This window comes from Canis aureus, chromosome 18, assembly GCF_053574225.1.
Source record: "Canis aureus isolate CA01 chromosome 18, VMU_Caureus_v.1.0, whole genome shotgun sequence".
NCBI classification, from domain to species: Eukaryota; Metazoa; Chordata; class Mammalia; order Carnivora; family Canidae; genus Canis; species Canis aureus.
In genome coordinates, this window is record NC_135628.1 from 57,619,501 (window position 1) to 57,638,018 (window position 18,518).

Here is an 18,518-nt window from a genome sequence, read left to right on the forward strand (position 1 = left end):
CCTCCTGGCCATATTGTCTGGAATGGTGTCCACTGACTGGTGCCCATTATCAGATCATTTCATTTGAGACACAAAGTAATATCTGTAGTGATCCACCACAGTTGCTGAATTATAGGCCAGGGATGAATTATCTCACGGATGGGGAAAGTAATTCTGTGAAGTTTTGAAAGGGAAAAAATAGAAAATCGTTTATATGGCTGCTATAAAACAACACATACTCTCCTTCCCGCGCATGTGTGCGCGCGCACACACACACACACACACCCCCATCCATATATAACCCCATGGTGCCTGTTGCTTATTACTTAATCCAGTTTTTCCAGCCAGAGAGAAAGTGTTTTCTTATTGTATGACTCTGAAGATGGCAAAGCGTCCTCACTTCCTCTCTTCCCATTTAGTGCCCTCCCCCGGATTGGCACCTGCTGAGGAGTAATTAGGGCAGTCCTAATTTGGACAGCCAAATCCTGATTACAGTGAGAGGAAAAACAGGAAATGTTCTAGTTCTGCTGCCAGCAAATGACTGACTTAAATAGAAAGCCATATACAATTCAAATGATCCAAAATGATATAACACTGGGGAAGGAGGAAGGGAGCAGGGAAACATCGCGATCAGATTCTTTCTCAGCAGATATCTCTTACTGCAGTGATCGAATCCACAAGCCCACAATGCCCTCTGCTGAGAGCTGGCTTGTTTTCTAAGTTTACCATGAGACCCTGAGCATCCCCTGGGAGTCGAGAGATCTGAGGGAAGGTCAGCAACATCTCCCCTTTCTGTGAGCACCTCACGCTGGAGAGAAAGACCGTGCCGTCCAATGATGTCATGTTACATGCTTTGGATAAAGAGAGGTTTCCTAAAAGGGTAATGAGGACTAGAAGTCTTTTCCTTAATTAGTCACACCCCTTGGGGCTCAGAGGAAAACTCAGCTGTGGATTCTCCCTGGCGCTGCATTAGCAATCAGACACTCGGTCCATTAGTCTGCTACTTCCACTCTGAGTGCTTCTCGCCTCCTGCTCCCCCTCTTTGTCCTGGGGTACTACCAGCAGCTTAGGTGCCCCCAAATAGTTATTAAAAGATTGGAAATCAGTTTTTTTTAAAGTTTCTGCCTGTTCCAATTCAGCATCAGTGTATTATTATTATTATTATTATTATTATTATTATTGACCTTTCTGCATTGGGTGGGCCTGGTGGAAAATACAAATAAAACATCTTCTAGTCTTTGCGGCTCAACTGATAGAAAACACAAGCATGTTTTTATTAGAGAAAATATAACCACCCTCAGGGTTTACAGAGGACTGAGAACTCATGCCAAAGCAGGAAGAAAGAATGATGTGGGGATACACTTGCAATCCCTGGTGGCAGAAACCAGGTCTGGCCCCAGGCTGGGCAACTCGTTGGCCCTCAGTATGTTTGCTGAATGAATAAGGAAATTCCTAATGGACTGAACAGGATGAGCAAGCAATGGGGGGGGGGGGGGGGGCGGGGCATGGGTGGATGTGATGTGTTGGGGAGAGGCTGAGAAATCAAAATTGGTAGGAATGGGCAGAAAAAGGAGTTCTGAAAATTTCCTATGTTAAGTAATACTATCATAGGTTTTGGTAGGAAGGATGACCTACCTTCTCCATGATCCTGGACCCATTGTGTTAAATAGCAGAAACAAGGGACCAGGGCCTGTGATGGGTCTTGAAACCCTAAGGTTTCCTGTGTAGCCAGGGGCTAGGGTCCTGCAGGAATGAGAGCCTGGTCAAGCTTTCCTTGCCAAGTTCATAACCCAGCTAAAGTGCATGTGCCAGAAGCTAAGTCTGTCTGGCTCTAAAGCCCAAATAGGCAATGGAATTAAAGAGGAAAAGTTGGAAAACCTAAAACCTAAACTAACTTTTTTTTTTAGATTTATTTGAGAAAGAGCAAGTGGGGGAAAAGGCAGAGGGAGGAGGGAGAGAATCTTTTTTTGTTTTTTTTTTTTTAAAGATTTTATTTATTTATTCATGAGAGACACAGAGAGAGAGAGGCAGAGACACAAGCGGAGGGAGAAGCAGGCTCCATGCAGGGAGCCTGATGTGGGACTCGATCCCAGGTCTCCAGGATCACGCCCTGGGCTGAAAAGGCAGGTGCTAAACCTCCGGGAATCCCCAGGAGAGAGAGAATCTTAAGCAGACTCCCCATTCAGTATGGAACCTGACACAGGGCTGGATCCCAGGACCCTGAGATCACAACCTGAGTCAAACCAAGAGTCAGACAGTCAACCAGCTGCGCTACCCGGGTGCCCCTAAACTAACTTTGAATCTCGGAAGAGCCAAGAAGGGACACCTTGATGGTGCATTTGGTTGAGCATCCAACTCTTGGTTTCAGCTCAGGTCGTGATCTCGGAGTCCTCCCTCTCTCCCACCCCTTCGGACTCTGTGCTCAGTGCAGAGTCTGCTTGAGGTTCTCTCACCCTCTACCCCTCTCCCCACTCATGTGTGCATGATCTCTCTCAAATAAATAAATAAATAAATAAATAAATAAATAAATAAATAAATAAAATCTTAAAAAAAAAATCAGAAAAAGGCCACGGAAACTCTGTAAGCTCCATGCCAGCTTGGCTTCTGGTTGCCTTTTGAACTATGTTCTATCTGTTACCCCCTTGGCTTACATGGCACTGATACATTCATTTTTATTAAATATTGACAAGATACAAAAGAACACTTATAAAATATGTACATTGTCTGGTTCATGAGAGCACTTAGTGAATGAGAGCTTTTATTTGCTCCCGTAATTTATTTTGCAGAACTCTATTCTGTCATCCCATCATATCACAATTTAAATTTTTTTTCATATGTACGAACTATCTGATCAGTTAGTGGTTTACATGGCTTTCTCTCTTAAAGACATTGTTTTTCAACTGTGGATTCACATTGGACTTATTTGGGGAGACTTCAAAGCATCCATACTGGATTTCCCATATCGGCCCCCTGAGCATTTGGGCCTGGGCAAGAGTAGTTTAAAGTGTCCCAAAAGTGATTCTTGTGGGTGTTGCTGGTCTAAACTTTGAAAATCTAGGAGGAAATTCATAGGTCTTCTCACACATAGTTATATCCAACTTTTAGCACAATGTGTGTACAGAGACCTTTGCCACATGTTTACTGATCAAATGAGTAACTTCCCTCTGCCTTTGGAGATGCTGCCCACGCAGCCAGGTGTCCCTCAGATTCCATAGCAAGCAGCCAGTCTTCATTTCTCCCATGCAACTTAGCCAACCACGATCAGGTAAGAGTCTCTTGCGGTAGCTTGTGACAAAGTACTAACAGCCTGGACTGGAAAGCACTCAGCCACTGTGCAAAGCACTGTCAGTCATTAATTCATCCTGTCAGCCACGACCATCCTGAAGACAAGACTTCCTGTGACCTCACCAATAAGAAAATGGAGGTTCAGAAAGATCCAGAACCTGGATAAGGGCACAGGGCACAGGGCGGGTTGTAGGTACGCTCTAAGCCAGGTGTGTCTAGCTCTAAAGCCCAGAGAAGAGGCAGTGGAATTAAAGAGGAAACAGGGAACCTGAGAAATGTTGCAAATGGTTCAGAGACATTCTAATAGGAGCACAGACTCCAGAGCAGTTGGTATAGGCTCACTTCCGGCTCTGTCCTCCTCAGGCCACTTGATCCTAAGCAGGCCTTAGTATCTCATCTATAAGATGGGAAGAATCACCGTGCCTAGCACACAGGATTATTAGCAGGATTGCAAGAGTTAATACGTGTACAATGTTGAGAACAGTGCCTAGTCCATAGTAAATGCTGTCAGGTGATGGTTACTGCTGCTGGTGTTTATTGTTTATTTTTAAATTAATTCATTGATAATGTCATTCACTAATAAGATGGCAAAAGAAACATTTCTGTATAACATCTGTTATTTCCCTGGTGCTTTGTGCTTCACTACTATCGCTCATTGACCCGTTACTTTATTTATTCCACAGTTATTTATGAAGCACTTCTGAAGCCAGCATTATTCTAGATCTAAGAGCATAGAAGCGAATAAACTAGGCAGGGTCCTGCCTTCATGGATTTTACACTCTACTGAAGAACACAGAATATAATCAAGTAATAAATAATAAATTTCTCAGAAATAAGGATGATGTGATTTTTTAAAAAAGAAAGAAAGATGCAAGCGGAGAGGGAAGAACTCAGAGAGGATCTGTTGTTTGAGCTGAATTCTGAAGGTTGAGAAGGAACCACATGGTGATACAGGGAAGAGCATTCCAGGCAAAGGAGGGAGAAGTATGAAGATGGCAAAAGGCTCAAAGCTTAAGTGCTTTATGTAGTGTAACTGGAAGAGAGGGAGAAAGAAGAAGGGAGAAGTGAATATTGAGTAAGGTTGGACAGGTGCAGTAGTCAGATCATTTGGCTTATTCCTGGCTACAGATTAGAATCATATGAGAGCTTAAAGTTAGCCATGCTGAGCCCCACTTTAGAATGTGTAATTGATAAATTTTTAAAATGCTTCCCAATGTTTGAATGTGCATCAGAATTAAGGACCACTGACCAAAGGATCTCAAGGCCAGAGAATTTGAGTTTATTCTAAATGTTGTAAGAAGACATGCAGTTAGGGTTGAAACAGGCAGTTAACCTGGTCTGTTGTCTTTCCATAAAAGTCTTAAATTTGCTTATGATAAAAATCTAAACATTGACAGCTAAGACAAATTTCTTTTTTTTTTCTTTTTTTTTTTCTAAGACAAATTTCATATTAATTCCTGATCCTCCGTTACAATATAATTCTTCTTGGGTTTTTTTGTTTCATTTTGTTTTGTTTTAAGTATCAGTTACAACCCTTCAAATGAGAACTTGTCTATTTAAAGGTTATTAAATTATGTCCAAGAGTTACTTTCTATAAACTCTCAAATTTCAAATCATTTCCCACTGGTCCTCTTAAATTGTTTCCCTTGAGCCATGCCCAGAGTAATCAGATGTTTCTAAAGTTGTCATTCTTCAGTAGAAATCCATACCATCATGAGGCCCTCTGACCAGCATTGAGTGTGATACAAAAATAGCCTAGTATTTCTCTGCTCTTTTCCTGCTTATACTGCTCTATCTTATCTTAAAGGATTTTGGGGTTTTGTTTTTGTGTTTGATTTGTTACGGTGAGTGGTGTAGCATTACCTCTTACTTCTGCGACTCTCCCATTGTCATTATCCCCATGTCAGTGGACACTGCCCTACAGTTTGGCCTGCTGCAAGTCCAAATCATTCATAGTACAACATCCACTACAGCAGCTTAATTTGAACCATCCTTGTCCAGAATTCATCTGTCTAGCTTGGCTCCTAGTTTTTTAAGTATCTGGAAGATTCAGCCTGGGAAGGTAAACATCATGCCCTGGCTGTCACCAAACAGTTGAATCCAATTAGTCCCACCTGCCCCTGGTTATTTACCTAATGAAAAACTCCATACCCCAGCTGTGTCCAGGGATGAGGCACACTTACAATCCTCAACTGCTCCAGAGAGGAAGCAATGCACATCAGAGCCAGTCAACACCAGCAGATGTTTTCTGAATGAAATTCACTCAACTGTGTCTAGAGGGTAGGCCCTTCTCATGGCATCCTTATCACCCGTTCCAAGAGGTATACCTATTTTTCTCTTCCTCGTGGGAACAGGTACAAATAGTTACACAGATGGCTCTGTCTGTGGCCCATTGAGCTGTGAATTAATTAGTAGATTATGGTTCTGGTAGTGGTGATTAACCCTACTCCTCTTGTGGAATAATTGTTGGAAATTTAGCTCTTCTTTTTTTGAGGCTATTTGGATATGTCCTAGAATTTTATAGCCCACACAATCTAGCTTATCACAAAATGATAAACTAATAAATGCAATTGGTTAGGACGGAAACTTTGCCATTTGAATGAAAGATTCCCTTTAGGGTAATTGTACATTGCTAATCAATGCCAGTATTTGAAATTAGCATACTTGGAATGGCATTTAGGATTGATCTTCATTCCAGTGTGAATTAATAATTTGTTGAGGGCAGGGTATGGGTAGTATCTTAGTTCACTGTTTTTTAATAAAATAGGATCTGTGAATATTTGTGAAGCCAGTAACCAAATATTGATTATTGAATTAAGCCAGTTGTTAAAAAATATATGTAAGTGAACAATGTGGGGCCTTTTAAAGTAGTATTTCCCTAAGCTATTTTGTTTCATCGCACCTAGTGCTAAAATGAAAAATTTTAGATTCCCCAAATGTACCATACCATCTCACATCTATACATCCAACCTATTTCCTGAACCCTAGAGCAGCATTCATGGGCTCAAAGATTTAGATGCTGGAAAACTAAGTCAGGTTGTAACTCTTTGGAGCAGAATTTCACCTGTAGTATGGGTCTAAAAGGAACTGAACCACCCAGCCAGAGTTCTTTCTAGATACGGATACTAAAATTTAAATTGTATATAATTATCACATCTCACAAAATATTCTTCTTTTGACTTTTTTAAAAAAGCATTTTAAAATGTCAGCCATGTTCATAGCTTATATAGGACATACCAACTCAGCTGACAGGGCAGACTTGACTCAGGGGTGATAGTTTACCAAACCCAGTGTGTATAGGACAAAATTCTAATTGCAAAGTATAGGTGATCACTACAAAAAGAGGGTTTTTTTTCATTTGCTCTCCAAAGGGAGAGATTATTGTAGACTGACATAGTTAACAAATTCTTCACAGAGTACCTGAGACTTTGAGGAGGCTTTGTAAGAACATGCCACCAAGAAACAAGTGGCGTAGAAGAGGGAAGTTGTGTCAATAATCACTCCATAATTTGTTTTGTGAATCAGAACTCTTTTCATGTTGAATTTTTTAGAGGGAAACCCACTTGTATTCATGATTCTGATTTGTATTGAATTCAGAGAGGTATGTGAGAGTCTGGCAGAGTGATCTCTAAGTTGATTAAAATATCAAATAACTTGATAGCTCACCTAAATCATTTAGTATAGAAAACAAGTAAAAGAAAACCACTAAACCACTAAGATGGTTTTAGTTTAATAAGTTACCTAGACTCCTAAAACTGAAGAGAGCTTATTTTTAGCTCCAATTTAGTTCCTCTATATTTTCCAAGTACCAGGTATTGTACTAGACACTGGGGACACAAAAACCAAAGAAAAATTCACTGTACCTCAGAGAACTCACTGTTCAATATGGGATCCCAACTTGTAAAGAAGTGCAGTAGGACCAGGGGGCACAGAGGTGTATGTAAGGTGGTGGTTCTTACCTTGGAATGCACAGTGGAATCACATAGGAAACTTGTGAGAATTCTGATGCCTGGTTTCCACCCTCAGTGATTGATTTACTTAGTCTTGGGTGTGGACTCAGCATCTAGTTTTTTAAAAGCTCCATATACAACCCCAACATATAATCAAGGAAATCTCTGACATAAGGGTAATGAGACACAGAAGAGAAGACTCGGCTATCCCAAAGGAGGAATCAAAGTAAAGCTTAACCAATAGAATCAAACAAGGAAGATGAGGAAAAGACTTTCCAGGCACAGATAATACAGAGAAGAAAGAAACAGTGCTTTCCCCCGCCATTGAAAAAACTCTAGATTACTCATTATAAAACGGTGTTTAGCCAACACAGGTGGGGATTTGGCAGGGAATAGTGAACATAGAGGAGGAAAGCAATAGCGGGAGATGCTGAAAACGTGGATGTTCATTCATACCTTGCTAAGTTTGGACTTGGTCTTAGAATTGGGAATCAATAGATTTCTAAGGAGAACAACATGACTGTATTTGAACAGTTTTAGGAAAATAACTCTTCCAACTAAGGTGGTAAATTGGACTGATGGTATAGAAGTTCCAAGCAAGATGCCCAGTTACTGCGAAATCCAAGTTAAAAAATAGTGAGGGTCTAAATAAAGGTTAATGGCAGTAGACCTAAATAGGAAAATGACAGATTTGTAAAATACTGGAGGAGGAGGAATTGACAGGATGTTGACTGTGGGTTAATAGGATGACTCTGTGTTCTTAACTTGAGTAACAGGATGGATGGTTGGACTGTTGACCAAAATGGGAATGCTAGATGTTTACTGGGAGAGGGAAAGGTGGATAATTAGAGAATGGACAGAGGAAATGAGCCATCAGTTTGTCTAAGAAAGATGTTAGGGTAACAGAAGTAAAACCAAAAACAAATGGTGAAGTGGAAACCCAAGAACTAATATTTGAGAGAGGGAATAATCAACAGTATCAGGTGCTTTAGAATAATCAAAGAGTGTGAAGAATAACAAATACCCATGGGTCAGTGGAGCAGTTTCACAGGAATGGTGCTTCTAAAACCCTGATTGCAATTTATTTAAGACTGAATTTTGACTTCAGTAAAAAATGTGGAGTTGATTGATTTAGGAAACTCTTTTCCTACTCCTAACACATAAAGTCCAGTTAAAAATATATTACTTTAAGGGCACCTGGGTGGCTCAGTTGGTTAAGCATCTGCCTTTGCCTCAGGTCATGCTCTTGGAGTCCTGGGATCAGCCTGGCGTTGAGCTCCCTGCTTGGCCGAAAGTCTTCTTCTCCTTCTCCCACTGCTCCACCCCCCCACGCACCCCCCAACACACTCATGCTCTCTATCTCAAAGTCTTAAATATATATATCTAAAACTTCAAAAAAATTTTAAAATATGTAGCCAATTTCGAAAGGAAGAAAAGCAATTCTCCATATGCCCCAAATAAAAGAGGATCTAAAAGCCATAGCAGTAAGCAGATATTGAAGTTGAGTGGCCCACAAAAGTATCAGGACTTCATAGAGCAGTTGTCTTTGTTTGGGCTGCTGTAACAAAATGGTACAGATAGGATGTCTTCTGAAAAACAGTAATTTATATCTCACAGTTTGGGAGGGTGGAAGTTCAAGACTAGTGGGCCAGAAGGGTCAGGTGTGGCTCTCTTCTAGGTCAGAGACATCTCATTGCTTTATCACATGGTAAAAGAGGCTAGGGAGCTCTGTGGGATTTCTTTATAAGGGCACTAATCCCACTCATGAGGGCTCTACCCTTATGACCTAGTCTCTTCCTAAAGGCCTCACTTCTTAACACTGTAACATCAGTAGTAGGGTTCCAACATGTGAGTTTTCAACAGACACAGACATTCAGATCATAGCTGAATTCAGACCCAAGTAGTGGCTGGCATCTTAACACCTGCATGGCAGGGAGTTTTATCTGTGCAGAAATTATGCAAAGGATTTTTCCTGTGGGTGGAACCAGGAAAACTCTAGACTTGAGAATGAGCCACCCAACTTGGAGAGTAGAAAAGTGGCCTCTAGAAGAAATCAGAATTACACAGGTGCAAGTAAGGACCTCAATTTGCCCTTCCCATGTTGGGAGAGAATGTTTTAAGTTAAAAAAAGGGGGGGGGGATCTTAAAACCTTACTTGGAACTAGTGAAACCTGTAGGATCCAGAAGAGGCAAATGCAAATCGCCTAATAGTGACATCTCTAAAACTCAGAGCAAATGTGAGATTCCCACTGAGGTGGAGCTTGCAGGCCAATAGCTGATCACATGAGAAAAGAAGGAAAATGCAATTCACAGGACATTTGACATCCAAAGAACTACCAAAAGATGTAAAGCCATGTGTAAGAACTTTAAAATTGCTGCTTTTTAAAATACTCAAAAATAGGGCACCTGTGGCCTAGTGGTTAAGAGTCTACCTTTGGCTCAGGTCATGAGCCCGGGATCCTGGGATTGAGTCCCACCTCGGGCTCTCCATAGGGAGCCTGCTCTCTCTGCCTGTCACTGCCTCTCTCTGTGTGTCTCTCATGAATAAATAAATAAAATCTTAAAAAATAAAATAAAATACTCAAAAAAATAAAGAATAGAATCCATTAATACAAGGGCAGATCATTTTGGAGGAGGGAGGGCAGTGGATTTCTTAAAAAAAAACTAAAGAGAAAAATCTGGAAAGGAAAAATACAATAATTGAAAACATTTCAGAAAGTATTAGGTGGGTTAAATCCCAGAGTAGACCCTGGAGAAAGAGAATTCATAAATTGAAAACAATGAGTGAGAGATAAGGAAGAGCAATCAGTGAGTGAAGGCCACTCATTGGAGTGACAGTGTCTGTGACAGGTAGGGAGGAGCTTCACTGAGAAATGCTAGATGAAGGAAGAGGCTGATTCATTCATTCTTTAAAAAAAAAAAAAAAAAAAAAAAAAGAATAGGGGGTTGGGAAATATATTGAGAGAGATCCTAGATAGGGAAAAGGAAAAGGGGATTTGGGGGACAGTAGGGAGGATCCCCAAGAGCCTAGATAAAGGGATTAACTGGAAGTAAATGAGGAAGAAACAGATTTGAAGATATTTCTGTGGGGGATAGAGGTGAAATGTTTGAGAGTATGTCATTAAGAATCCTCCTTTCTGTGTCAGATTCTGTGTCAGGAAGAATGTAGGGGATAAACAATGAGGAGATAAAGGGCAAAGGCTTAAAAAAAATAGCACTGAGGGAATAATGGTAGGGGAAGCTGACCAGAGACAGGTAAAAGGAACACCAAAGAACATTGAGGGCCCACCTGGCACGCAGCGTCATAAATGAGAGACAGTGCCCAGCAACCCTACCCCCGCCAAACGTGTAAAAGGAAAGGTCCTGTGATCTATTTCTGTATTGCTGACCATAGTTACTGTTAGAAAACTTTTGCTTATAGTGAGTAGAAGAATTCTAGGAATCAGCTGTGGTTCTTTTTTTTTTTTTTTTTCTTTAAGATTTTATTTATTCATGAGACACCCAGAGAGAGAGAGGCAGACACAGGCAGAGGGAGAAGGAGGCGCGCCACAGGGAGCCTGATGCGGGATTCGATCCTGGGACCCCAGGATCATGACCTGAGCCAAAGGCAGATGCTCAACCACTGAGCCACCCAGGCGCCCCCAGCTGTGGTTCTTTTAGTTATTCTAGCTTATTTTCAGAGAACCAGAGTAATACTGCTCCCTACAACATGAAATCTTATTACCTTGAGTGAGATTGCCTTGAGGCAAAGTTTTTAGGCTTCCAGCTTCTTTTGTTGGCAAACATTGAGTTGTCTGTTGGTTAAGGAGGCTTGATCATGCACGCACACCATACATATATTATATATTAAGAAGTGCATAATGTCCCCCCACTTATGATTCTTACACCAACATAAATTTCTGCCTGCGAGAGGGGGAAATCTCCTGGAGTCTGGGTCAACTTCAGAGGGGTAGCCAGCTAATTAGCACTCCCTTTGTAAATAAATGTCATTCCTGTTATCTCGAGTTGCTGATGATTTTTAGACCATTGAAATTAGTTATAGTGACAAATGTTGAACAGAAGAAGTTTTTTAATTAAGTGGAAATTGAACATTTAAGATGAATTTACAAGGATTTTCTGGTAAGTGCAGTGTTAATAACTAACCTATGGGCTCTATTAAAGGACTTGAAGCCTGTCACTCTAGGTCGATAGTCAAAGCCCTCTGGAGAGAGCAATAATCAAAGACTTTTTCTGCCTGACATCAGGGGCAAAAGGTTCCTCTATGATGGCAGATTTACTTTGAATAGAGGAGTGTCCACAGTTCAAAAAGTACCTTCAAGTAGAACTAATTGGTGGTTTAAACCAAGAAGTCAGAGAACAACCTTTTATTATAACACATGGTCACCTTTCCCATACCATTTATGTTGTTACTTAATAACATTCTTTTTTTTTTTTTAAGATTTTATTTATTCATGAGAGACCCAGAGAGAGAGGCAGAGACATAGGCAGAGGGAGAAACAGACTCCCTGTGGGGATCCTAATGTGGGACTGGATCCCAGGACCCCAGGATCACACCCTGAGCCAAAGGCAGACACTCATCCACTGAGCCACCCAGGGATCCTGTCTTAATAACATTCTTTAATTCTATGTGGTTACCCCACTTCTTATTTGTTCAGCATCTGTCTTGAAAGATCTCCCCCAAAACTTACCATATGTTTTTATTTATACTTAGGGACTAACTATGATAAGGGCAGTAAATCAGTATTATCCTTACCTTTCCCCATTACTCAACAGTGAAGACAATAAAAATGAAATTTAGAGATGGTTTCCCAGTAATGTGACCTGTTAATGGATGTCATGACTCCAACTCAGATAATGGACTATGTTAATAAGAGAGATGGCTGTGGTATCTTTTTCTTCTTCTTCTTCTTCTTTTTTTCCTACAGCAAAGGTAGATGAAAAGTACTAACTGCATACCAGGCAATGTACTCAAGTGTCTCTTTTCCACTGATTGTGTTCAGGGGCATTGTCCAGTCAGAGGAGAAACTTGTCATCAGTGCATCTTGGGCAAAAGATGACGATATCAGCAGACTCTTGAAATCTCTACCAAACTGGATTAACATGGCTCAACCCAAACAGCTGAGGCCAAAGAGAGAAGAGGAAGAAGATTTCATAAGGTAAAAGATTTATTTTCTATGTTGTATTAAGCACTGGGAGCAAAAACATCAGTTTAGCTAATTCTTTCTTGAAGTTTGGGGCAATTCTAAATATCAAGTGGCAATGAACTGAACTTAGTAAAGTCTGTTTCTGTCCTAACATACCTCATTGCCTATGTAAATATGCCTTGTACTCAAAATTTTAGAAGGGATTGATGTGAATCAAATTTGGAGAATTGTTGAATCAAGTTAAAATATCTTTTAATTTGTAGGTCATTTTTCCCTCTAAGGGGAAGCTTGTAATTTACTCATTGATGCATTTCTTTATTCAGCAAAGCTGTATTGACCTTATGTGCCATACCTTGGTGATGTGAGTTAACGATGTAAAGTTCTTACCCATACAGAGTATGTTAAAATTGTTCTTCGCATGCTCTTCAGTTCATAGAACTTTCTGCATATATAAATGAACTTCTTGTTTATTCATATACATTATGTTATCTCTAATTATTTCCTCTTTATTTTCAGAAAAGTAAGGCCTCAGCTTTATCACTCCACATTTACTTTTGTGCAATTTAAATTATTTATTAACCCTGACGGTGTGGCCGCATGACTGGCTTGCCACAGTGAAATATTTCCACCTCTGTCACTTTAGAGCTATGTAAAGTGAAAAAAAATTGAAGTATTACTTTGTCACATTAAAATTAGGTTTATTCTTATTGTTTTTGCCTATCCAAGTGAATAAATAAATAGTAAAAATAAAATAAAAGCACTTTAAAAGAGCAAAGACCAGAAAAGGAATAAAGGGAAGTAATGGCTAATATTTTACTTTTAATTCATCATAGAACCGCGGGCTCATCTTTTTCTCAGAATGTGGATTGCAACTATAGATTAGCAGGTTTTTATTGCTAAGTTAACTGTATTCATACATGAATAATAGTGCCACACATTTATCAACATTTTATTATGAAAATTTGTTATAAGCCATTTAAAACCTTCTCAAAATCACAAGACCCAAAACTTCACACCTGTAATTTAACTAGATTGAGGGTTCACTTTTTAGATTAATAGACTTCATTTGAGGGGGAAGCAGTTTCAGTTTACAAAAAGTATTGAGCAAAGGGTATAGTGTTCCCTTCTACACCCTTCCCCACCACCTTCAATTTCCTCTGTTTTTAACATCTTACATTAATGTAAAATGGTACATGTGTTACAATTCATGAGCTAATGCTGATACATTATTATCAACTAAAGTCTGTAATTTACATTAGGGTTTGCTCTTTGTGTTGTACATTTTATGGGTCTTGACAAATATAAAATGGGTATATCTACCATTAGTATCACTCAGAATCATAGTTGCACTGTCCTATTCCCCATGCTATTCCTGCCTTCCTTTCCACAAGCCCTGCCAACTGCTGATTTTTTTTTTTTTTACCATCTCCATAGTTTTGCCTTTTCCAGAATATAATAGAGTTGGAATCAAGTGTAGTCTTTTCAGATTGGCCTCTTGTGCTTAGCAATATGAATTTAAGATTCCTCCATGTCTTTTTGTGGCCTATTTTTTTAATCCCTGAGTAATATTACATTGTATGGATGTACTATACTTTGTCCCTTTAGCAGTTGAAGGACATTTTGACTGCTTCCAAGTTTTGGCAATTATAAACAAAGGAGCTATAATCACTCATGTACAGGTTTTTGTGCAGATGTGAGTCTTCGATTCATTGTTTTAACTTGTATTTCCCGAATGATATATGATTTTGAACATCTTTTCATATGCTTATTTGGTATTTGTATATATATTTTTGTTGAGATACGGCTCATTTTTAAATTGGGTTGTATTTCCTTATTGTTGAGTTTGAAGAGTTCTTTGTATGTTTTGGATACTGTCCTCTATCTGATATGTGTTTTACAAAGATTTTCTTCCAGTCTGTGCCTTATCTTGTTATTCTCTTCACAGCTTCTTCTGTCAAACAGAAGTTTTACATTTCAATGAAATCCAGCGTCCTGCACTTTTTCCTTCATCTACTTTCTGATTTTAATTATTTTATGTGATTCCACTTTTTCCTCTCTCTTAGCATATAAATTACACTTTTACCATTTTTTAGTGGTTTCTCTAGTTTGCTATATACATTTATAACTAATTCAAGTCTACTTTCAAATAACACCTGACTACTAAAACAGATAATGCAAGTACCTTATAACAAAGTATCCCTGATTCCTCCCTTCTATCCCTTATAACATTGCTGTCATTCTTTATTTCATTCATCCACAGACTATAATCATTGTGTACATTGCTGCTATTATTCTTTTGAACAAATTGTTATCTGATGGATCAAGTAAGAATAAAGAAATAAGTTCTATTTTCCTTCATTTATTCCTTCTCTAATACTCTTCCTTACCTAGTGTAGATCAAAGTTTCTGAACTAAATAATACTCCTTTGCCCTAAGGAACTTCTTTTAACATTTTCTGTAAGCCAGGTCCACTAGTGACAAATTCCCCCAATTTTTTTAATTGGTTTTATTACGTGATTCATAATTTGAGTGGCACCCCACCTAGCAAGTAGAGGGAAGCTCCCAGATTCCCTCAATTTTTGTTTGACAAAAAAAGTCTTTACTTCTTCATTTTTGAAAAATAATTTTGCAGGGTACAAAATTCTAGGTTGGTGATTTTTTTTCTTTTAACACTGTAAGTATTTCACTTCATTATTCCTGCTTCCATGGTTTTTGAAGAGAAGTCTAATGCAGCTTTTATCTTGGTTCTTCAGTAGATAAGGTAATTTTTTTGACCTCGGGCTTCTTTGAGGATTTTATTCTTTGTTTTTGATTTTGTGCCATTTGAATATCATATGCTTAGGGGTGAGTGTGTGCGTGTGTGTGTGTGTGTGTGTGTTTCATGTTTGGCATTCTCTGAGCTTTCTATGTCTGTGATTTGATGTCTGCCAGTGGTTTGGGGAAATCCACAGTCATTATTTCTTCAAATATTTTTTCTGTTCCTTTTTCTCTGTCCACATATTATACCTTTCTTAATTGTTCCACAGTTCTTAGACATTCTGTCCTGTCCTTTCATTCTTTTTTCTCTTTGGATTTCAATCTTGAAAGTTTCTGTTGACATTTCTTCCAGCTCACTGATTCTTTCCTTGGTTATGCTCAGTGTATTGATAAGCCCATCAAAGGTACTCTTCATTTCCATTGTGGTGTGTTTGATATCCAGCATTTCCTTGTGATTCCTTCTTAGAGTTTCCATTTCTCTGTTTACTTTACCTATAGTTTATTTTTTATTGAATTTATATTATATATGAGCACATATCAAAGGCACAGCTTGGTAAATTTCCCTGCTTTTGTTATTGTATAACCTATACCCAGATCAAGAAACAAAGCATAGCAACAAGGAGCCTTTTCGTGCTTCCTGCTAGTCACTACTTGCGTCTCCAAGTTACCCTTATCTGACTTCTAAACACATAGATTAATTGAATCTGTTTTTGGATTTTATATAAATTGAGTCATGCACTTATGTATTCTTTTATGACTGGTTTCACTTGTCTTATGTTGGTGAGCTTCTTCCATATTGTTGGGTATAGATCCTTATTACTCTATAGTATGTAGTGTATTACATTGTTTGAATGCACAAGTTTTTTTTTAATTGTGTGTATGTGTATGTGTGTGTGTGTGTGTATATATATATGTATTCCTATCAGCAGTAGAATTAATGAATGTATATATATTATTCTACTGCTGATAGGAACCTGGGTAACTTCTAGGATGGAACTATTGCAAATAGTGCTGCTGTGCATATTGTACTGCATGTATTCCGGTAGCCATATGTATATATTTCTATTGGTTATATTCTATGAGTAGAATTGCTGAGTCATAGGATATGCATATGTTCAGTTTGGGTACATAGCTGCCAAACAGTTTTCCAAAGTGGTGGTAAGATTTTACACCCATAGTAGTGTATGAGAGTTCCAGTTGCTCAATATCTCACCTCTACTTAATATTTCCCTTTTTTTTTTTTTTTTTTTTTTAATTTTAGCCACCTGGTAGGTTTGTAGAGGTCTCTCACTGTGGCTTAATATGCATTTCTCTCATGACCAATGAAGTTGAGCACCTGTTAATGTACTTTTACATATTTACTGGCCACTTGAATATGCTGTCTTATAATATATTTGGTCATATCTGTTGCCAAATTTTCAATTACATTGTCTGTCTTTTCCCTACTGAATTGTAGGCATTCTTTATGTATCAGGATGCAACTTCTTTGTTAGAGATAGATGGATAGATATTTTAGAAATCCTTACTTATACCAAAATCATAGAGATATTTTTCTCAAGAACCTTTTTTGTGCCGAATATATTTTTCCCTAGCATCTGAAATAAATTATAAACTCTTATATATTTATTTCCTATCCCTATTCTCTACAGTTCCCCTAAATTTAGATCACATTGCCATGGGAATAATAGCAGAGAGTAGCCTCAGGATTTTTATCTATCAAGGGAGATAAAGAATGATTGAGACATTGATTAATTGTAGCCTCAAGTAAAAATAATCAAACTGACCTTAGGACAGAAGTCAGGCCATGGACTCCATTCGTTCTTAGTATTACCATCACGTTTTCCTGCTGCCAGATTTTTAAGAGATCTGGATAAGCATATTCCCACACCTTCTCTTTAAGTATGTCCACTAAATCATATCTGTAACCTGAATAGTTTTATTAGAACCAATTTCTAGAGGATTAATTACTTTTTTCCAACTTTTCAGGTTATGTTAAATGAATGTAAATCTTCCTGTTTCCTCGGCTTATTATTATTTAGCTCCTTAATTGTCTTCTATGCTTGCAAAGAGATTTTCAGTTAGTTTTATTAGTATCTCCAGTAGCTCAAAAGGATGGGCTGCTAGCCCTATGCCAAAAAAGAGAATGTTGATCCAAAGAGCTACATGTCCATGTACCACCTCATGCTTCTGATACAGTAGAGGTGGATGAGGGCCCTTTCTTATTCCTGCTTTGCTCACTGAGTAGTATCACCTTCTATCTTAAATTTGAAGGCAAAACAACTTTTTATATGTTTTTAAAAATGTTTGGTGAATTAGAGTATACATGAGGGCAAGTGTAACCTTAGGTATATAACTCTGTCAAATGTTATGTATGATTATGCCCATGGAATCACCTCCCAGATCAAAATACAGAATCCCCCCAGCACTTGGACACCTGCCCTCAAGGTAACCACTATTCTGACTTTTATCACCATATATCAGATTTGAATGTGCCCAAATCTTATATGATTAATCATAGAATTAGGTTTATTTTGCTGAACATTATGCCCAAGGGATTTATCCATGCCTCTGCATGTAGACACAATTTGAAAACAAATTATTGTTGGCAAATTGAATTTAAAATGTAAAAAAAAAAAAAAAAGATTGAAAACAAAACAAAAAAGAAAACAAATTATATTTACTTTAAGAATAGAAAAATAATTTTTTTAGTCTGTTTTGTTTGGGTTGTGATTCTTTCCTCTTAATCTTTCACATTCTCTATCCTGATTAGACATTGAAAGCAAAGATGAGTAGGAGAGAACACCCTTTATTGATATTCCAAGGTGGTAGAGTTGACAGAGCCTTTATTGAGCACGTTAGAGTTCCATGGAGCATGGCAGGAGCCAAAGAGACTGAAAAATCACACTCCCCTCCTATAATTAGTTTTTAAAGCTCAGAGGGCTATTGGCGCAGGGATGAATATAGAATCCAGTGCCCTTTGCATTGAATAAAGGTTATGTTCCCTTCATTACTAAATGAGGCCCTTTTCTATTCTTGTTTTTTAACCAAAAAATAAAATGTGTTGTTTCCAAGCTTAACTTTGAATAGAGGGGGAAAAAAAATAGGTCAAGCCAGGGCTTTAATAGAAAAAGGGAAAATAGCAAATATCGTTTGGTTCCCCAAGAAGCTGAAAGCAGGCTCTCTAGCCCATTGTCTTTGCACCTGTCATATATATGTATATATTTATTCTTTTGAGATCAATGAATATCCACTGATAAAAGTAGTCCCACTTTCTGGAGATGTAATTAACAGAAGAGGTAAGGTGTTGGGACAAGTAACAGGGTGGGGAGGGATTGTCTAGGAGTTGCAAGGCCATCTGTATTCGAAAGACCATCCCCAAAAATCTGTGATCCCCATTTCAGTC

General features: G+C 38.5%; 1 protein-coding gene across 3 annotated transcripts in view; it reads left to right on the plus strand.

Moving 5' to 3' along the window:
- EXOC4 (exocyst complex component 4) overlaps positions 1–18,518 on the plus strand; it is a 747,424-nt gene that overhangs the window by 596,855 nt on the left and 132,051 nt on the right. For all 3 annotated transcript variants that reach the window (XM_077857384.1, XM_077857385.1, XM_077857386.1), the window contains exon 13: positions 12,215–12,370. In XM_077857384.1, the coding sequence (XP_077713510.1) occupies positions 12,215–12,370 (156 nt within the window). The remainder of the gene's footprint in view (positions 1–12,214; positions 12,371–18,518) is intronic.